This window comes from Protopterus annectens, chromosome 6.part0, assembly GCF_019279795.1.
Source record: "Protopterus annectens isolate FY-2018-M chromosome 6.part0, PAN1.0, whole genome shotgun sequence".
In the NCBI taxonomy this organism is placed as follows: Eukaryota; Metazoa; Chordata; order Ceratodontiformes; family Protopteridae; genus Protopterus; species Protopterus annectens.
In genome coordinates this window covers 1,598,901,980-1,598,918,312 of record NC_056737.1, presented here as the reverse complement: position 1 = coordinate 1,598,918,312, position 16,333 = coordinate 1,598,901,980, and the positions used below count along the sequence as shown (strand labels likewise).

General features: G+C 36.6%; 1 protein-coding gene across 1 annotated transcript in view; it reads left to right on the top strand.

Annotated features, from left to right (window-relative positions):
- LOC122804015 (anterior gradient protein 2-A-like) overlaps window positions 1-16,070 on the top strand; it is a 58,500-nt gene extending 42,430 nt beyond the window's left edge. The window contains exons 4-7 of the mRNA XM_044073693.1: window positions 686-738; window positions 3,211-3,284; window positions 5,154-5,217; window positions 15,880-16,070. Coding sequence (XP_043929628.1) covers window positions 686-738; window positions 3,211-3,284; window positions 5,154-5,217; window positions 15,880-16,070 — 382 coding nt within the window. The remainder of the gene's footprint in view (window positions 1-685; window positions 739-3,210; window positions 3,285-5,153; window positions 5,218-15,879) is intronic.
- The last annotated feature ends 263 nt before the right edge of the window (window positions 16,071-16,333 follow it).

The window sequence follows — 16,333 nt, the reverse complement described above, 5'->3', positions numbered from 1 at the left end:
TACTATTTATGTGTGTAGAGGTGGACCAGAACTGAAGCTGCATAGGCAGTTTGAATGTTAGCTGATAGATGTTAGATCTTTAAACTTTCCGGGGTGAGTTTTCATCATGACTGTGACTATACTATTAGACTAAGATCACTGTGGTTAAAAATATAAGAATGTTATCCTTAATTTAAAAAGGTAATGAAATAAAGTTACATTTGTCATTTGGTATGGTTCCATTAAGTACTTCAACAAATATTACGCTAGGTTTAATTCTCTCGGTCTCTGTTTTGCTACTGCGCGACTGACAGTGTTCATATGCTGAGTCTGTAAATGTCAATGTGGATCAGTTCTCTGTCTAACCTGGTTAACTAATGCAAAATTAATAAATATTTAAATAAATAAATACATACAAGTATACATAACTAAACATCACATTGTTTCTCTTACTAGAAGTGGTAACAACTTGATTCTTTTTGGCTTGTGAACTAGTTAGCCTTAACCTCTATTGTCTATTTTCAAAACAATTGCATTCAAAAGATGGCAATCAGTGGAATACACAATTATTAATGAGCTGCTAAAAATATAAAATCAAGTAAAGTCAGTCCAATATTTGTGGGGTAGCATGCTACAGTTTTCTGTGTGCTTTTTAGATTCTTATATACATTATTAACTCATCTAATGTGTTTTTCTGCAATTGCAGGCAGAAAACCCTTATGGTGATTCATCATTTAGAAGATTGTCCCTACAGTCAAGGTAAGAACAAATCAAAGTAACACATCATGATACTCTGTCAACTGTCCCTATACCTTCTTTTACTATGCTGGAGTTGCAGAAATAGTTTATACACTGAAATTGTCAAACTAAGCCTGGAGCAAATGTCATAGCATTAGCATGCAATGTTTTCTTACCATAAGAAGTACCACTGTGTATGTATACTTTATCTAAGCAGTTATTTTTCTTGCTTGATCTCATTTTGTTCATATGCTTCTCAGCTTCACAGAAAATAGACTAGATTAAGTAGGATACCTGATAAACAATGTCTAACAAGCAGGCAAGCAAAAATGACATTGTTTTCCTTAACATCTTGGAAGATCAGCAGATAATGCATGCAACATACTGTACGATTAAATATGCATAATCTGCTTCCATGTTTCTAAAGACAACCTTTGGTGGTCATATAGCTTTAGCAAAGTTTTCAAGTATATATCTAGAAGTTTTGAAGTCTGACAAAGTTCAATGTATTGTATGAAAGCACTTACCAGCTGATGTGTTTATTACTATTTTAGTGCTTAGTTGTTTTTTGCAGCATTTTTTTTGTTTATAAGTTTTGAAGTTAGTTTATCATTTACACATTGTGCTTAATATGTCTTCTTTTCTAAAAGTCAACAACTTGGCAGAGTTTCAATAGAAGAGATTTAGTCTGCAGAAGTAATTAAATACTGAACCTGCTTGTAAAATATAAGTGTTTATTGGCATGTATGTATCAGTCTGAAAATGTCATCTTTTTTATCTACAGTCGATTGTATCTCCTGGGCTGAACTTGAAAATACGCCATTGAAACCAGTGTTACACCCTGGTTAACAAATGAAAGTAAATACACTGTTACAGAAACACACACACACACACACACACACACACATATATGTATATATATATATATATATATATATATATATATATATATATATATATATATATAGACCCACAAAATGGAAAAGATCAATCTGTTAAGCTAGTTGTTTCATTCTTTATGTATATGTGGTTGTATTATTTCACCCTGTTGCTAAAAATAAGCGAATACATGCAATAAAAGTATGTGAAACAGATCACACATTTATCTGCTAGTATAAGTAGGTATTTGAGATGCACATACATTGTAGGAGGGTCTTCGTACAAGTCACCACCACAACATACACTCAGTTGATAAATGCATATAATTACTCTCTGGTGTTCCATATGGGCAAGAAAAAAGTACTGGTAAGGGAGACAGAAAGACCAAGAGGGAAGCAAAATAAACACACATCATTTTGCAGTCTTGTTATTATCACAAGTGTAAACTATGCACACAGTAGTAACAGTGTCTACATTGTGATAGCATGTTAATGATAGTCTAGTTTGTACTACAGTAGAACACATTTATGGAATTACAGCTGTGATGTGTTTATCATACTAAATATTTGTTGCTTTATTGTCTCACTGTATGATTGCAGTAGTAACCAATCGTTCTCTGTTACCCTTTTTTCTAGGTTATTTTTGCCCCCATGTTTGATGACCATTAGACCTTTTTCTAATGGAACATGAGGCCATATATTTCCCCCTGTAGGGTGAGAGCCCTGTAGAGGGGGCTACTGTTCAAGAAACCATGAGTATACTTAGTGCCCTCATTGGTGTCTTGTCAATAGACTATAACCCCTCTGCCTCCATGAGAAACAAGAAACCTGCATCACTGCAGGGACCACAATATGCATGCTTGTGTGCACCCACACTGAGAACTGCTACCCCAGGGCCATCCTTCTCACTACCACCTCTCCTCCAAGAAATTGTGACAATGGATGATCCTGGCCTGTACCCTTCCCCCCAGGATATGTATGTCCATCATCCCTATATCAGCCCTAACAGACACCAAAGAACTAATTGAACTCTCACTGCCTGGGTGGTACTCAAAGCTTCATAGGATCATAGGATCATAGGAGGTTACTAGGCTATTGGCCCTGAGGCCCTTATAAGCCTAGCCAAGAGTTTAGTGCATGTTTAGACAAATCAGCACCCAATACCCCTGTATAGCAGGGACATGGGTGGGATCCCAGGAGAATATATTCTGTTTCCCATCCAGTTATTCAGGTTGCTCTTAAAAAGGGGAAAATAGGTACTCTGCTTGATGTGGAGAGGGAATCTATTCTATAGATGAGGGAGTCTCTGGGACACAAATCTGTCCCGCAAACAAATCTTGTTGATGTCACAGACCAGGTTGAGGCCGAATGTGCGGGTTACTCGAGTGGAGCTTGACTTGCGGATATTTATCCTGTTATTCCTCCAGAGATGGCATTCTTGCTTACCCTTTTTGGGTATCTAGGACTTTTAGCTTATCAGCTATGCAGGATTACTGAACAAATGAGTGGATCATGCAAAGCATTAGGAGAGACTCTGATCCATTAATGTAACCATTCATTTTTGCTTTAACATAAGAAAACATATGATGGTATATTTTCAATTTATCATTTTCAGATTTAAAGAAAGCCTTTTCTTCTCATCAAGAAATTCAAAAATTGGCAAAAAAATTTATCATGCTGAATTTAGTGGTAAGTTGAAATCACTGCCATTGTAGTTACACAAATATTGTAAATCCTGTAATGAAAATGCTTTTGACCTTGGCATATAGCAATTTCTGTGTGTGTGTGTGTGTGTGTGTGTGTGTGTGTGTGTGTGTGTGTGTGTGTGTGTGTGTGTGTGTGTGTGTGTGAGTGTGAATATGTCTGATTTTTAATCTTTATTTCATTCCCATTTGAAATACATCTCCTTGTATGCCCATTGGTCAGTACAGAAGGTTAAGGCTGTGAGCTGTAGTTCCTGTGGTACAGGGTTTGATTCCTTCAGCACTCATTTGCCTTCTCTGGGACTTTGAGGAAGTCATTTAACCAGATATTCCTCCCTGGTTGCCCCTGAAAAGGGTCTGTTCATTTACTGGACCTACCTGGTTAATAAATGGGTCTTATTATTATTATCTTCACTTGACACTGAGCTGGTAGTACAGTCTGGAAGCTGTGGTAAGAAGCTAAAATTTTACTCCATTTATCCCAAATGGGCTTTTGTCATGACTTCAACTTATATAATGTGTGGCCCATAGGGAGGCACTGAACCATCTGGTGCTGCAGTGATATTCCTCATATTAACTACATGTATCTTATGAATGCAGATGTCAGCAGTTCTTTTCACAATATAAACCAGATTATATTATTAATTAGTGAGCATGTTTGAGTAGGTACTGAGATTGCATGTTTACATTTAACTATAGTTGTGTAAGAATTACAAGAATCTTATAAATCTGAGGCTGACTCATTAGATTAGAGGGAAGATATCCACCTACAATATCAACAATTGTGCTTAACTAGTAACATTGGTACCAGATGGTCATTCCAGGGAAGAATGGTGGTAGGGATGGCATAAGGAGGTGGGTGTGGCATAACAATTAAGGTATTCACCTTATATTTTCAAGGTACAGGGTTTGATTCTGACCTTGAGATGTTGGCTAGGCTTAAAACGGCCCATCAATCCAACTAGTTTAATATTCACCTATGAACCTATTAGAATCCAAAGACCAGCTTTCGTCTCTTCCCTGTTGCAATAGTATCACTTTGTAGAGATCAGGGCTCTACACTTCACACTAGGGGAAGAAAAGGGAACACTGCCAACACCAATAAGCAATGAACGACATGTACAAGTGCTGTGCATGGCATGGTGCATGCACCATAAAATAAAGAGTAGATTAGAAATGTGTGACCATAAAATCTCTCCTGCCATTACTAATGTAGTGGCCTAGATGGTTGTCTGCATCCATGGCTCTTATCCATCACCAGTAGTGTACAAGAGATTCCTTCCCATATGTTGACACCTCACTTCGTTGGGCTACATGTAGGAGGACTACACTGGCATTTGAGGAACAAATGGGTTATATAGAGGATGAGAGTCATTAGATTGAGGATAAGCAAGTAAGATGAGGTCAGAAATGAATTCAAATAATACAATTCAAATGCTACTCATACAGAATCAGCACTAAATTATTACAACCCATTATTCAGAAAGCCTTGAATATAAATCAACATGTTTGGGTCAGCTATCTTCTTCCAATGAAGCTATCCCAAGGAGCAGTCTAAGTGTTAATGACGAAAAATGCTGCATGTATACATTTCCACATCGGTATCAATTTTTTGCAATGTCTGTACATTAGGTAAATGCATATCCATTTGATAAATATACTGTTATTCCATTTCAGACAGTTTACTTTGCAACTTTGTTGAATGTTGTGTACAAAAGTTATGTGACAGTTCAGCTTAGCCCTGTCAGATTTCTACTCAGAGAAAACTATTGCAATAACCTACTTATTTAATTATGCTTTACATGAAAATTGCTATGTAAACAAATATTTTTATATTTAATTATTTTATTTTCAGTATCCTCCAACAGACAAAAATCAGGCACCTGATGGGTACTATGTTCCCAGAATTATATTTGTTGGTAAGTCTAGTAAATTTTCACTCTTGGACAGAGATTTCCTAAAATATAGAGCACATTCTTTAGCAATATGAAACATATTCTGTAAGTCTGCTTAAGTTATGAGCACAGCTTTCAACTGTCCCTGATTTTGTAAAATGTTTCCATTTTTTCCTCATAATTTTGATTTGTTCATCTTGAAAATGTGAGTTTCTCTGACAAATTGTTGAGGACTGCAGTCACTACGTAATGACAGATACTTGAGTTTAAGACTTCATATGCTGTAGAAAATGTTTGGTAGTATAAAACCTGATGCTAGTATAAGAACAATATTTAAAATCTACCTTTAATTTTGGACCCGTAGTCCCTTACTATTTATTTATTGTTATTACTTTAATGTTGATTTTTGAGCTAGGAGGAAGGGAGCTGTAGTTGTAAGTATAAATGCTTTCTTTTATGAAACCATAATCAAATTACATATTCTGCCTTTTCATTTCTGACAACCTGAGAGAGAGTTTAAATATCTATTTAATTATGTGCCTCAGTTATTCCTTTTGGGTTGTGGTTTATTATTCAGGAAGACCTGGGCAGGGCACTAGGGAAATTTCCCTTACTGTTTTCAATGTTTGATAATAAAAAAATGTGTATTTTATTGAGTTGGTGATGATAGGAAAGTTTGATTATACAAGGGAAGTTTCCGTGTTTCTAGTGGATATGGGAAAGAAATTTTTCCAGATAATTTTTTGGTATTATATGGAGATCAAGGTCAAAACTCACAGTGTGTGGTTAATTTAGAAATCAAGATCAGAGAGAAGGGGAATTGTATACCGGAAAACAAAATAGGGACTTGGATTTAAATAATTCCAATAGTTTAACAAATTACATATTTTTTGTTTTTTATCCTTTGTTTGCACACACACACGCACACGCACGCACACACACACACACACACACACACACACACACACACACACACACACACACGCACACACACACACACACACACGCACGCATGCACACACACAAACACACACATATAGATCACTTTTTAGAGTACTTATCTATGAGAAGGAAATCATTCTAGGTATTTTGAGTGGAATATGAAGATTTTTGGAAAATAATAAGGGAACAGAAGGGAAAGTCAGAATGTGATGAGAAGGTAGATTTTTTTAAGTGTATACAATATACTGAAACTAAGGAAACAATAGCGAAATTATAGAGCACTATAATTGGACTGATCCATGGGTAGATTTATTGGAACATACTCAACAAGCCATAAAAGAAAGAAGGAAAGATATGAGAAGTTTGTAGGCTGTAAATATTTTTGTGGAGGTTTTAAAAATGTCTATAAATGCACCTCAGTTGTATAAACAGCAGGAAGAAGGAATATGCCATGTTAGCATAGAAATAACAGTGGAGCATTTTTTTCATTCAATGTGGAACAGCAACAGAGTTTTGTAATAAGACAAATAAATAATGGAAAAAGGAGGAAATTAAAGTGGTTAGACATGATTATTTGTGGGAGGTATGAAATTTGGAACAAAGAAATAAGAGAATAAATAAGATTTCTTTTTCATGTGTGTGGTTCATTTAGAAATCAAGATCTGAGGGACTTTTGTATACTAAAAAGTAGGGATTAGCACACATGGTGACAGAAATACAATTTGGTTATGGAAGAAAGTTTAAAGTGGATAAAGTGATTGCATTATGTCATGATAGTTTTTAACTGTATATAGGTATTGTTTGTAAATAAGATGCTTCATTTGCAAATATATATATATATATATATATATATATATATATATATATATATATATATAAATAATTGCAAAAATGGTTTCTGCCATTTAAGGAGAAATTACCTTATCTGGGATGTCTCATGGGAAATGTTTAATATGAATCCTATTACATAACTCTATGTCAAGGCTCTCCCAAGCCACACATCTATAAATATCTTGTACTTTTATGTGGTAAAACAGCTGTTCCATGTCTCACAACTGTCCAGATTTTTGCAGAATGTCCAGATTTTTGCATCATATCATTGGTCAATTCCTCATAAAATTTGTGGTTTTCTGGCAAATCACTGAGGATTAAAGTCACTAAATAAAGATAGATATTTTAGTTTCAGGCTTCATATCGTTCAGAAAAATGCATGATAATGCAAAATCTGTTATTCTAGGAACTTTCTAAGTTTATAATAGTAATATTTAAAATCAGTCCCTATTTTTGGGCCTTTGTCCCCCATTATTTTTGGTTCTCTCCAGATTTCTTGTGCTAAGAGATTAAGAGGTATGATACTCCCTTTTTCTACTAAGCCTTTTGACTGGGGTTAGGGGTATGGGAAGTCTGCAAGGTGAGGAGTAATTGACGTTCTTATTTTCAGAAGTGGAGGTGAAACAAAAGGAAGTCATTCACAGAAACACTGCTTGCAATAGAGAAGAAATTCCAGTGGCATAGCCAGTTCTTGACATCAGCTCTTTTTGTTCTTTTTTCACATTAAACTACTTTCTGGACAAGATAATTGTTTCTTGTGTAACTTTGCTCTTGTCTGTGAACCACTGGTTTTACATTCAGCAGTGGTTTGCCTTTTCCTTCTAATTGCTTGAGATAATTTTTGAGGTGTCCAAAAATAGTGAGCCTTGCCCAAAACAGCATTCAGTAATTAAGCTTTTCGTGGGAAAGATATATGTTCTAAGCAAGACATGCCCACTAATTACAAAACCAGAAGCAGCTCTCAAGTGGCATTCACCTTATCATGCCAGCATTATTTTAAAATATTTTTCCTTTCTGTCTGCTAACCATCATCCCCCCAAAAAATGATCAGCCCATTTGATCCCTTAGTAGTGGTGAGAGACAGTTATTGGAGGTTGTTATCCAGGTAACCATGAGAGTTTTTCCTAGTATGGACCTAAGCTCTCCCCAGTGGGCTGATGTCCACACTTGCATACACATGCCTTTCTATATGTGCGTACATGTCCTTGCACATGCCCAATGAAGACTACTGCAGGATATGATTTAGCAGGTCCAGGCATGTCCTCAGTTCATACAGTGCAATTCTCCAGCAGGTGTTGGCAGTATGGTGGGCAACACTTCTTCCCCCACAAGATGGCAAACCACAATTAGCTGCAAACTGATCAGAAAAGGCTTGCAGAAACTTGAAATGGTTCAAAGTCCCAGACTAGGCTGAAGACCTGGAAACTGACTGAAGGAAAAGCTCAAAAGATCATGGTAATACCCAGGGCTCTAGTACCTCAGGAAGAAGAGGAAGAGGAAGCAGGTGGAGTTGAAAATGAAGAATTGTAGCATTTTAAAACAGTGTAAGTGATAATTGTAGAGCAGAATTTCAGACAGCAATGAGGTAATGCTTCTCCACACAGATCATCTGAAAACACAGACTCCTGCACACAATAAGTAGGATTGTGGTATACAGCCTTGTTGTACTCCTTAATTAATCCTGAACCAAATAAATACTTTTATTGTTTACATCCCAAATCAACAGCCTTCTCATTGCTCTGTATAAGACTAAATGCAACTGCATGTAAGCATGTAAATATGGTAGAAGCATGTATGAGTGTGTATTATTATGGTTTTGAATTTATACAAATTACATTGCCTAACTACTACATGTACTATATACAGTGGATATAAAAAGTGTACACACCCCTGTTAAAATGCCAGGTTTTTGTGATATAAAAAAATGAGACTACAATAAATAATTTCAAAACTTTTCCCACCTTTAATGTGACCTATAACCTGTACAATTCAATTGAAAAATAAACCTGTTAGGGGAAAAATATAAAAAATAAACAATGCACAATAACCTGGTTACATAAGTGTGCACACCCTTAAACTAATACTTTGTTGAAGCACCTTTTTATTTAATTACAACATTCAGTCTTCTTGGGTACACACCTGCCATCAAGTAAAGATACTATGATTAACTCCAGATAAAGTTTAGCTGTCCTAGTAGGGATTTCCTGACATTTACTCAGTTGCCTGCTACGACAAAAGCCATGGTTCACAGAGAGCATACAAAGCATCAAAAGGATCTCATTGTTGAAAGGTATCAGTCAGGAGAAGGGTACAAAAACATTTCCACAGCATTGGATATACCATGGAACACAGTAACGACAGACAATCAAAAAGTGGAGAAAATATGGGACAACAGTGATGTTGCAAAGAACTGGACGTCCCTCCAAAACTGGTGAAAAGACAAGACAAAAATTGGTCAGGGAAGTTGCCAAGAGACCTACAGCAACACTGAAGGAGCTCAGGAATTTCTGGCAAGTACTGGTTGTGTACTACATGTGACAACAATCTCCTGTATTCTCCATATGTCTGGACTATGGGGTAGGGTTGCAAGACAGAAGCCTTTTCTTACACAGAAAAACATCCAGGTCTGGCTAAAATTTGCAAAACAATACACCGTCTCGCAAAAGCATGTGGGACAATGTGTTATGGTCTGATGAGACTAAGGTTGAACTTTTTGGCCTTGATTCCAAAAGGTACATTTGGCACAAAAACAACACTTCACATCACTAAAAGAACACCATCCCCACAGTGAAGCATGGTTGTGGCATTATCATACTTTGGGATTGCTTTTCTTCAGCTGGAACTGGGGCTTTAGTCAAGGTGGAGGGAATTATGAACAGTTCCAAATACCAGTGCCTTTTGGCCCAAAACTTTCAGATGTCTGCTAGAAAGCTGAAGATGAAGAGGAATTTCACCTTTCAACATGACAATGACCCCAAGCATACATGCAAATCAACAAAAGAATGGCTTCACCAGAAGAAAATTAAAGTTTTGAATGGCCCAGCCAGTGTCCAGACTTAAATCTAATAGAAAATCTGTGGGGTGACCTGAAGAGAGCTGTGCACAAGAAATACCCTCCCAATATGACAGATTTGGAGTGCTTTTGTAAGGAAAAGTGGGAAAATATTGTCAAGTTAAGATGTGCCATGCTGATAGACTCCTACCCAAGAAGACTGAATGCTATAATTAAATCAAAAGGTGCTTCAATAAAGTATTAGTTTAAGGGTGTGCATACTTATACAACCAGCTTATTGTACAGTTTTTATTTTTTATATTTTCTCCCCTAACAAATTTGCTTGTTTTTCAATTGAATTGTACAGGTTATAGGTCACATTAAAGGTGGGAAAATATTTGAAATGATTTATTGTGGTCTCATTTTTTTATATCACAAAAACCTGGCATTATATCCACTGTAATACATCATTAGCATGTTTTAAATTATATACTTTGTGTTTATTAGATTGGCATGTACTGGATAATGGATTTCAGCATTATCCATGGTAGCTTACAGACTAACATGCCTTATATGTTTAATTCCACAATATCCCAGGTCATGGATGAAAAGGGTAGGGTCTGTCAACTAGTCTATTTACCCATTTAACAAATGAAATAAATAAATAAATAAATAAATATTCAAACTACAAATAAATAAATATAGTCCTTATTCAGTTCTAGCTGTTGCTTCTTGTTCTGCATGGAGCTTCCTCAGGAGACAAATAATGTCATTTGTCAGTCTCGTTTTCTTAAGAACTTGTCGCACTTTGATATAATACTCACAGTCAAAGGCTTTAGAGTCATCAGTAAAGTAGAAGTAAATATTTTTCTGGAACTTCCTTATTTTCTCCATTATTCAGCATATGTTGGCAATTTGACCCCTGGTGCCTCTATCCTTTTTAAAACAAGCTTATATATCTGTCAGTTCTTGGTCATATATTGCTGAAGTGTAGCTTGCAAGATTTTGAATCCGGGGTGGTACAGCGGTAGCATTGTTGCCTCACAGCAAGAGGTTATCCTGTTCGATTCTTGGCTGGAGTGCCTTCGGTGTGAAGTCTGCATGTACTCCCCATGGTCAAGTGGCCTATGGAAGACATGCGTGAATGGGCATGCTTTTGCTGAAGGTTGGGCATCAGGCTGGCAACTCGGCACCCTAAAAAAATCAACTGCCAATCACTAGTGGACCGGAGTTCCGCTGTGGTGACCCCTAACCGGGAAAAGCCAAAAAAAAGTCCAACAACCTTGCTAACTTGTTAAGCAAATGCATTTGTTTGATAAATTGAGCATTCTTTAGCATTGCCCTTCTTTGGAACTGTAATAGAAACTGAACTTTTTTCCATCCAGTGGCCATTGATCTGTTTTCCAAATTTGTTGGCATCATTTTGCAGGATTATAAGCAATTCAGATGAAATTCTATCACTTCCTGCATCCTTCATATTAGCAAAGCTTTCTAGGGCCCTTAAATTTCACTCTCCAAGATGTTTGATTCTATCTCAGAGGACATGCCATCGTTTGTATTAGTGATGTCAGGATCCTTCTTATATAATTCTTCTGTATAGTCTGGTCACATCTTTTTAATATCTTCTGCTGGTGAAGTACGTATCATGCCTAATTGAAGAAACATCGCTTTTGGTTGTATTAGGTATTTCCCTTCCAGAAGCTTAACACTTACATCATGCATGATGTCTCTTTCATACACACTTGTTTGAGAAGTGGCATCATATTAAGTTGCTGTTCCCCTATAATCTTGACTATAGGCTAAGATCACATATGGAAACATTTAAGTGTATTTATTTGCCACATACATTTATGCCTACCTGTCTGTTCATTAAAATTAAAAAGTAAAGTATAACTAAACTGGTAAATACTTTATTTCTCACTGCATGTATAAGGAGTAGTTAGAAAATGAACAAATGCCGCAGATTGTTCAGAATAAGTACTACTGCTCCAATGGTGAAACTGTTTATAGAGTTTGTATATGTCAAAGTAAACAAACAGCATTACAGGATGCAATTATATAAAAACAAACAAAATATAGAACTAGAGCATCTTTTATGACTAATGAAAGTGTTTACTTTAGCTGTGTTTGCTTTAATCAGTTCCAACATGTCAAATAACAAGATGAGACTGTAGAAAAGGAAATGAGGAGTTTGTTGTTAGTATTACTGGTTTGCCGAGTTGGAAAGGATTAAGGAATCTACATTAAACACTTAAGATGCACAGCAGCAGCTTAGCTAGAAAGGTTACATAGTTACAGGGCAAGAAACAAATGTACGCGTCTGATAGTCGAAGCTAAGCTATTAAGACGCAGAGGAAGAAGTAGTGTAGATTGCTTTTGTCATCTGGAGTTTCTGTACATTTATGTTATTGTGCAACACACACACACACACACACACACAGATAGATGGCTAGATAGATTGAAAGATAGATTGATTACATGCATAACTAGCTGTTCTGGTGCCCGGTGCTGTCCTCTGATTTGGAGCACCCCTCCTCAACTTTGAATTTGCAAGAAAAAAAGGTTCGCTCCCTGATCTAGTACTTCTAACTTAAGAAGCAAGACAGCCAGGTCTCTTCTTTCATTCTACCATCCTTGATGAGCAAAAAATAAAAGTTCTGTTACCCGATCTGGCATTCATAATGTAAGGACTAAGCGCCAGATCTGTTCTTTCCAATCTACACTCATTTCTTGAGGAAAAAAATAAAACAAACAAAAAAAAAAAACAAAAAGGCACTTCTTTAATTTTAAACTGCAGCAAACTGCTTGTTTTAAGCTAAAGTGCTTCAATTCAGACCACAAATCGAATTAATGCTAGAGTCAGTGTTGCAACAGCTAGCACATTTACCTTTAGTACAGACGGCTGTGGGTTCTGTTCCCACACCAGCTAGATCAATTGCTGACAGTGCAGTGTAGCATTAGGGGGGAGCTGCACCCTTGAGGGTGCCATCTTTTAGATGAGATGTTAAACTGAGCCCCCATCTGCTTGAGTTGGTGGTGGCTAAAGTGGATGTAAAAGATCCCACTGCATCTATCAAAAAGAGTAAGGGAAGTACCCCCAATACCCTGGACAAATTTTCCCTAGTAGTATAAATACCACCTCTGGTCTCATCTGAAAAGAGGCTGCTAGTCTAGTGGGAATAACCCACTTAACAAAGGATAGATAAATAAATAAATACATACATACTGGCATTCATTTCTGAATGGCAGTAATGTACTGAGGACCCAATTCTGCCCCTTGACACTTTGTACTTGGGATGGCCTTCCTTTTCACCCCACCCTAGCTATGCAACATAGGTAACCAGTGAGCAATAAAGCAAGCAGCATTTAGATTTTTTTGTCAGTTTATGTCTCTGTACAGCATAGTGGCACAGCGGATAGCATTGTCACCTCACATAATTCTCGGTTGGGGTGCCTTCTGTGCAGAGTCTGCATGTCCACCCTGTGTTTGTGTGGGTTTCATCTGGGTGCTCCAGTTTCTTCCCACATTCCAAAGGTATGCGGTATGCACTGCGATATATATATATATATATATATATATATATATATATATATATATATATATATATATGGGTCCCCTTCAGTTGATTGAACGTTTACAAGTTTGAACCACATATGGCTGAGACCATATGTTCAAACTTGTTAAAGTTCAATCGGACTGAATGGAGATCTCCGTACAGAGCGGAAAGGGAAGATTTCCCATTTCCGCAATGTAGTGCGATCTCTGAGTTGATATATTTAAGTAACGGGGTGTAGGGGATGCAGGGGGGTGTAGCATAGCATATTTCAGTGTTCAAACTTTTATGAGTTCGAACATGTATTCTCGGCCATATTTGGTTCGAACTTGTAAAAGTTTGATCTACTGAAGCAAATCTATATATATATATATATTTATTTATATATATATATATATATATATATATATATATATATATATATATATATATATATATATATATATATACACACACACACACACACACACACACATATATAAATATATATTTATTTATTTATATATATATATATATATATATATATATATATATATATATATATATAAATATATATTTATTTATTTATTTATTTATTTATTTATATATATATATATATATATATATATACATACACACACACACACACACACACACACACACACACACACACACACACACACATATCTCAGTGATGCAGAGAACTCAGGATCCCTATCCATCTTCAGAATAACAGAAGCATCCACTTCCTTCCAACTGATAGGGATCAATCCAGTTGAATGGACTCATTTCAAGGTTACTAGCATCTCTGGGGGAAAGGTGCCCCTCCCACCCCCGCGAGGTCATATATCACCACAAGATGTCTGTCTGTGGTTAGTGACTTGTTTCTTGGTTGATCTCTCAGCATTTCCATCAAATCCTCAGGACTTAATGGTTCTAATAGATCACTTACCTGGTATGAAGTTAAATAAGGAATCTGAAATATGTTCAAATACTGCCTCTGGGGAAATGTCCTCTCCTGCACTTGTTCTATGGAGTATATAATGTCAGAGTCTGTAACAAGCATAAATTTGTGGTAGAAGCCTAGTTCTACTTATCAGGATTTGTCAAGCCTTATATAATCTGCCATTTCTGATTAGTCTTGATAACAGTATTATTTACATGCAAATCAAATTTTGTTGTCAAGGATACAAGTAAAAAGGCTCATGGTACTGACAACAAGAGATATGTCTAATGATGTAATATTGAAAGTTAACTTTGTATCAGTTGTAGAGAAACCAATGTTGTTGCGGTCAAACAGAGACTCTGTTTATTTGATAGTTTTTGGCTATGAAAGGCATGGATTTTGTTTAGATGGCAATAAGGTCCTACAGCAGTGAACCTTGTCTGTAAGGCATGGAAGCTATACTGTAGTGTGGTCTTGAGAAAATCAATTAAATTATCCACTGCAGTAATAGTGTAATTGTCAGCATATTGAATGAGTTTTGAGTTTCATCAGTAATGTATCCTTTCATTTATAAGAACTGTGATAGTTTCTGGCCAAACACAAATCCTTGAGGAATCCCAACACCTACAAGATGTAATGGAGAGATGGCATTTCTTCATACCCCATCTCACCATTTGTTCCCTGTTTGCTAGGAAATTGGAAAACATTTAATGGCAGTAGGTGCAAGATCAAGAATAACTAGATCCCTGAGAGCTTGAAATGAGAAGTGTGAGATACTTTTGAGAGAAATACATATACGTCATTAGTTATGTTATCTATCTAGTTACGTCACATGCCCAGGAGAACCATATCAGTAGCATGACTGAGCCTGCTGACACTGAGAACTGAGAATCAAAGTGAGTTTGTGAGTGAGGATGCTAGGAGGTGGCATGTGCATCACACTTCCCAAGTGGGACAGCAGTACAATGGGCCAGTACTTCTTCAGCCTAAAAGATGGGACACCTTTGTGGAGTGGCATGACTGTCCACTTGCAGATGATGGAAAATGCCTTTGTTTGATAAAAGTCAAATTGCAAACACACACAGACACAAATATACACACAAATGCAGAGAAAGCATTCTGCTTTAGGCATTGTTAGAATCATAGAAATTAAAGGAAAATATTGACTCTCATTTGGGATTTGAGGCCAAGACCTCCAGCATTCCAAGTTTGGTGATTTGTTTGATAGAGTGATTTATATTCATGGAAACAGATAGATAAGTGAAGTTGTTAAGTCCTTCGGAAATTCTGAGGAAAGATTGTTGGGAACAACTGACCCTGGTTTTCATTTTTTCAGGAATGTGTACACCAAGTCAACATGCACTGCACTGAGAGTAAGAGCAGTAGATATGTGATAAGGAGGAACACTAACTTTACTTATAATTGCTTACTTGAGTTTTTAGGCAAACTCAATGAAGTATCTGACAAAGTGAAAAGAGTCTTCGGTGCTGATAAGGTAAAGAAAGAACGAAGATGTTGGGCTATGGTATGGCTGTTCATAGGTTCACAGGTGTATACGAGGCTAACAACCACTGAGGCCTTTATAAGCCTAGGTATGCATCCCAAATGCATTCCATACGTTTTTCAGCATTAAGAGTTTATTTCCAGGGGTATGTGTAAGCTAGGGTATGATTTATAGACTTCCTTTGTCTAGTGTAGATACAGGTGATATCTGAGGATGCCTTGTATGCAAGGCTGTACCAAAGGATCAGTGTTTTTCCTAAGCCTGTATGGGTCATTAGCATTTTTGTGTTATTCATCAAAATATGACTTTTTACTGACAAGTAAGACATGCCACCTAGCCTCCTGTTTCTTGCTCAGATTCTTGATTAGCTGTCCATCAGATAGTCTGCATAT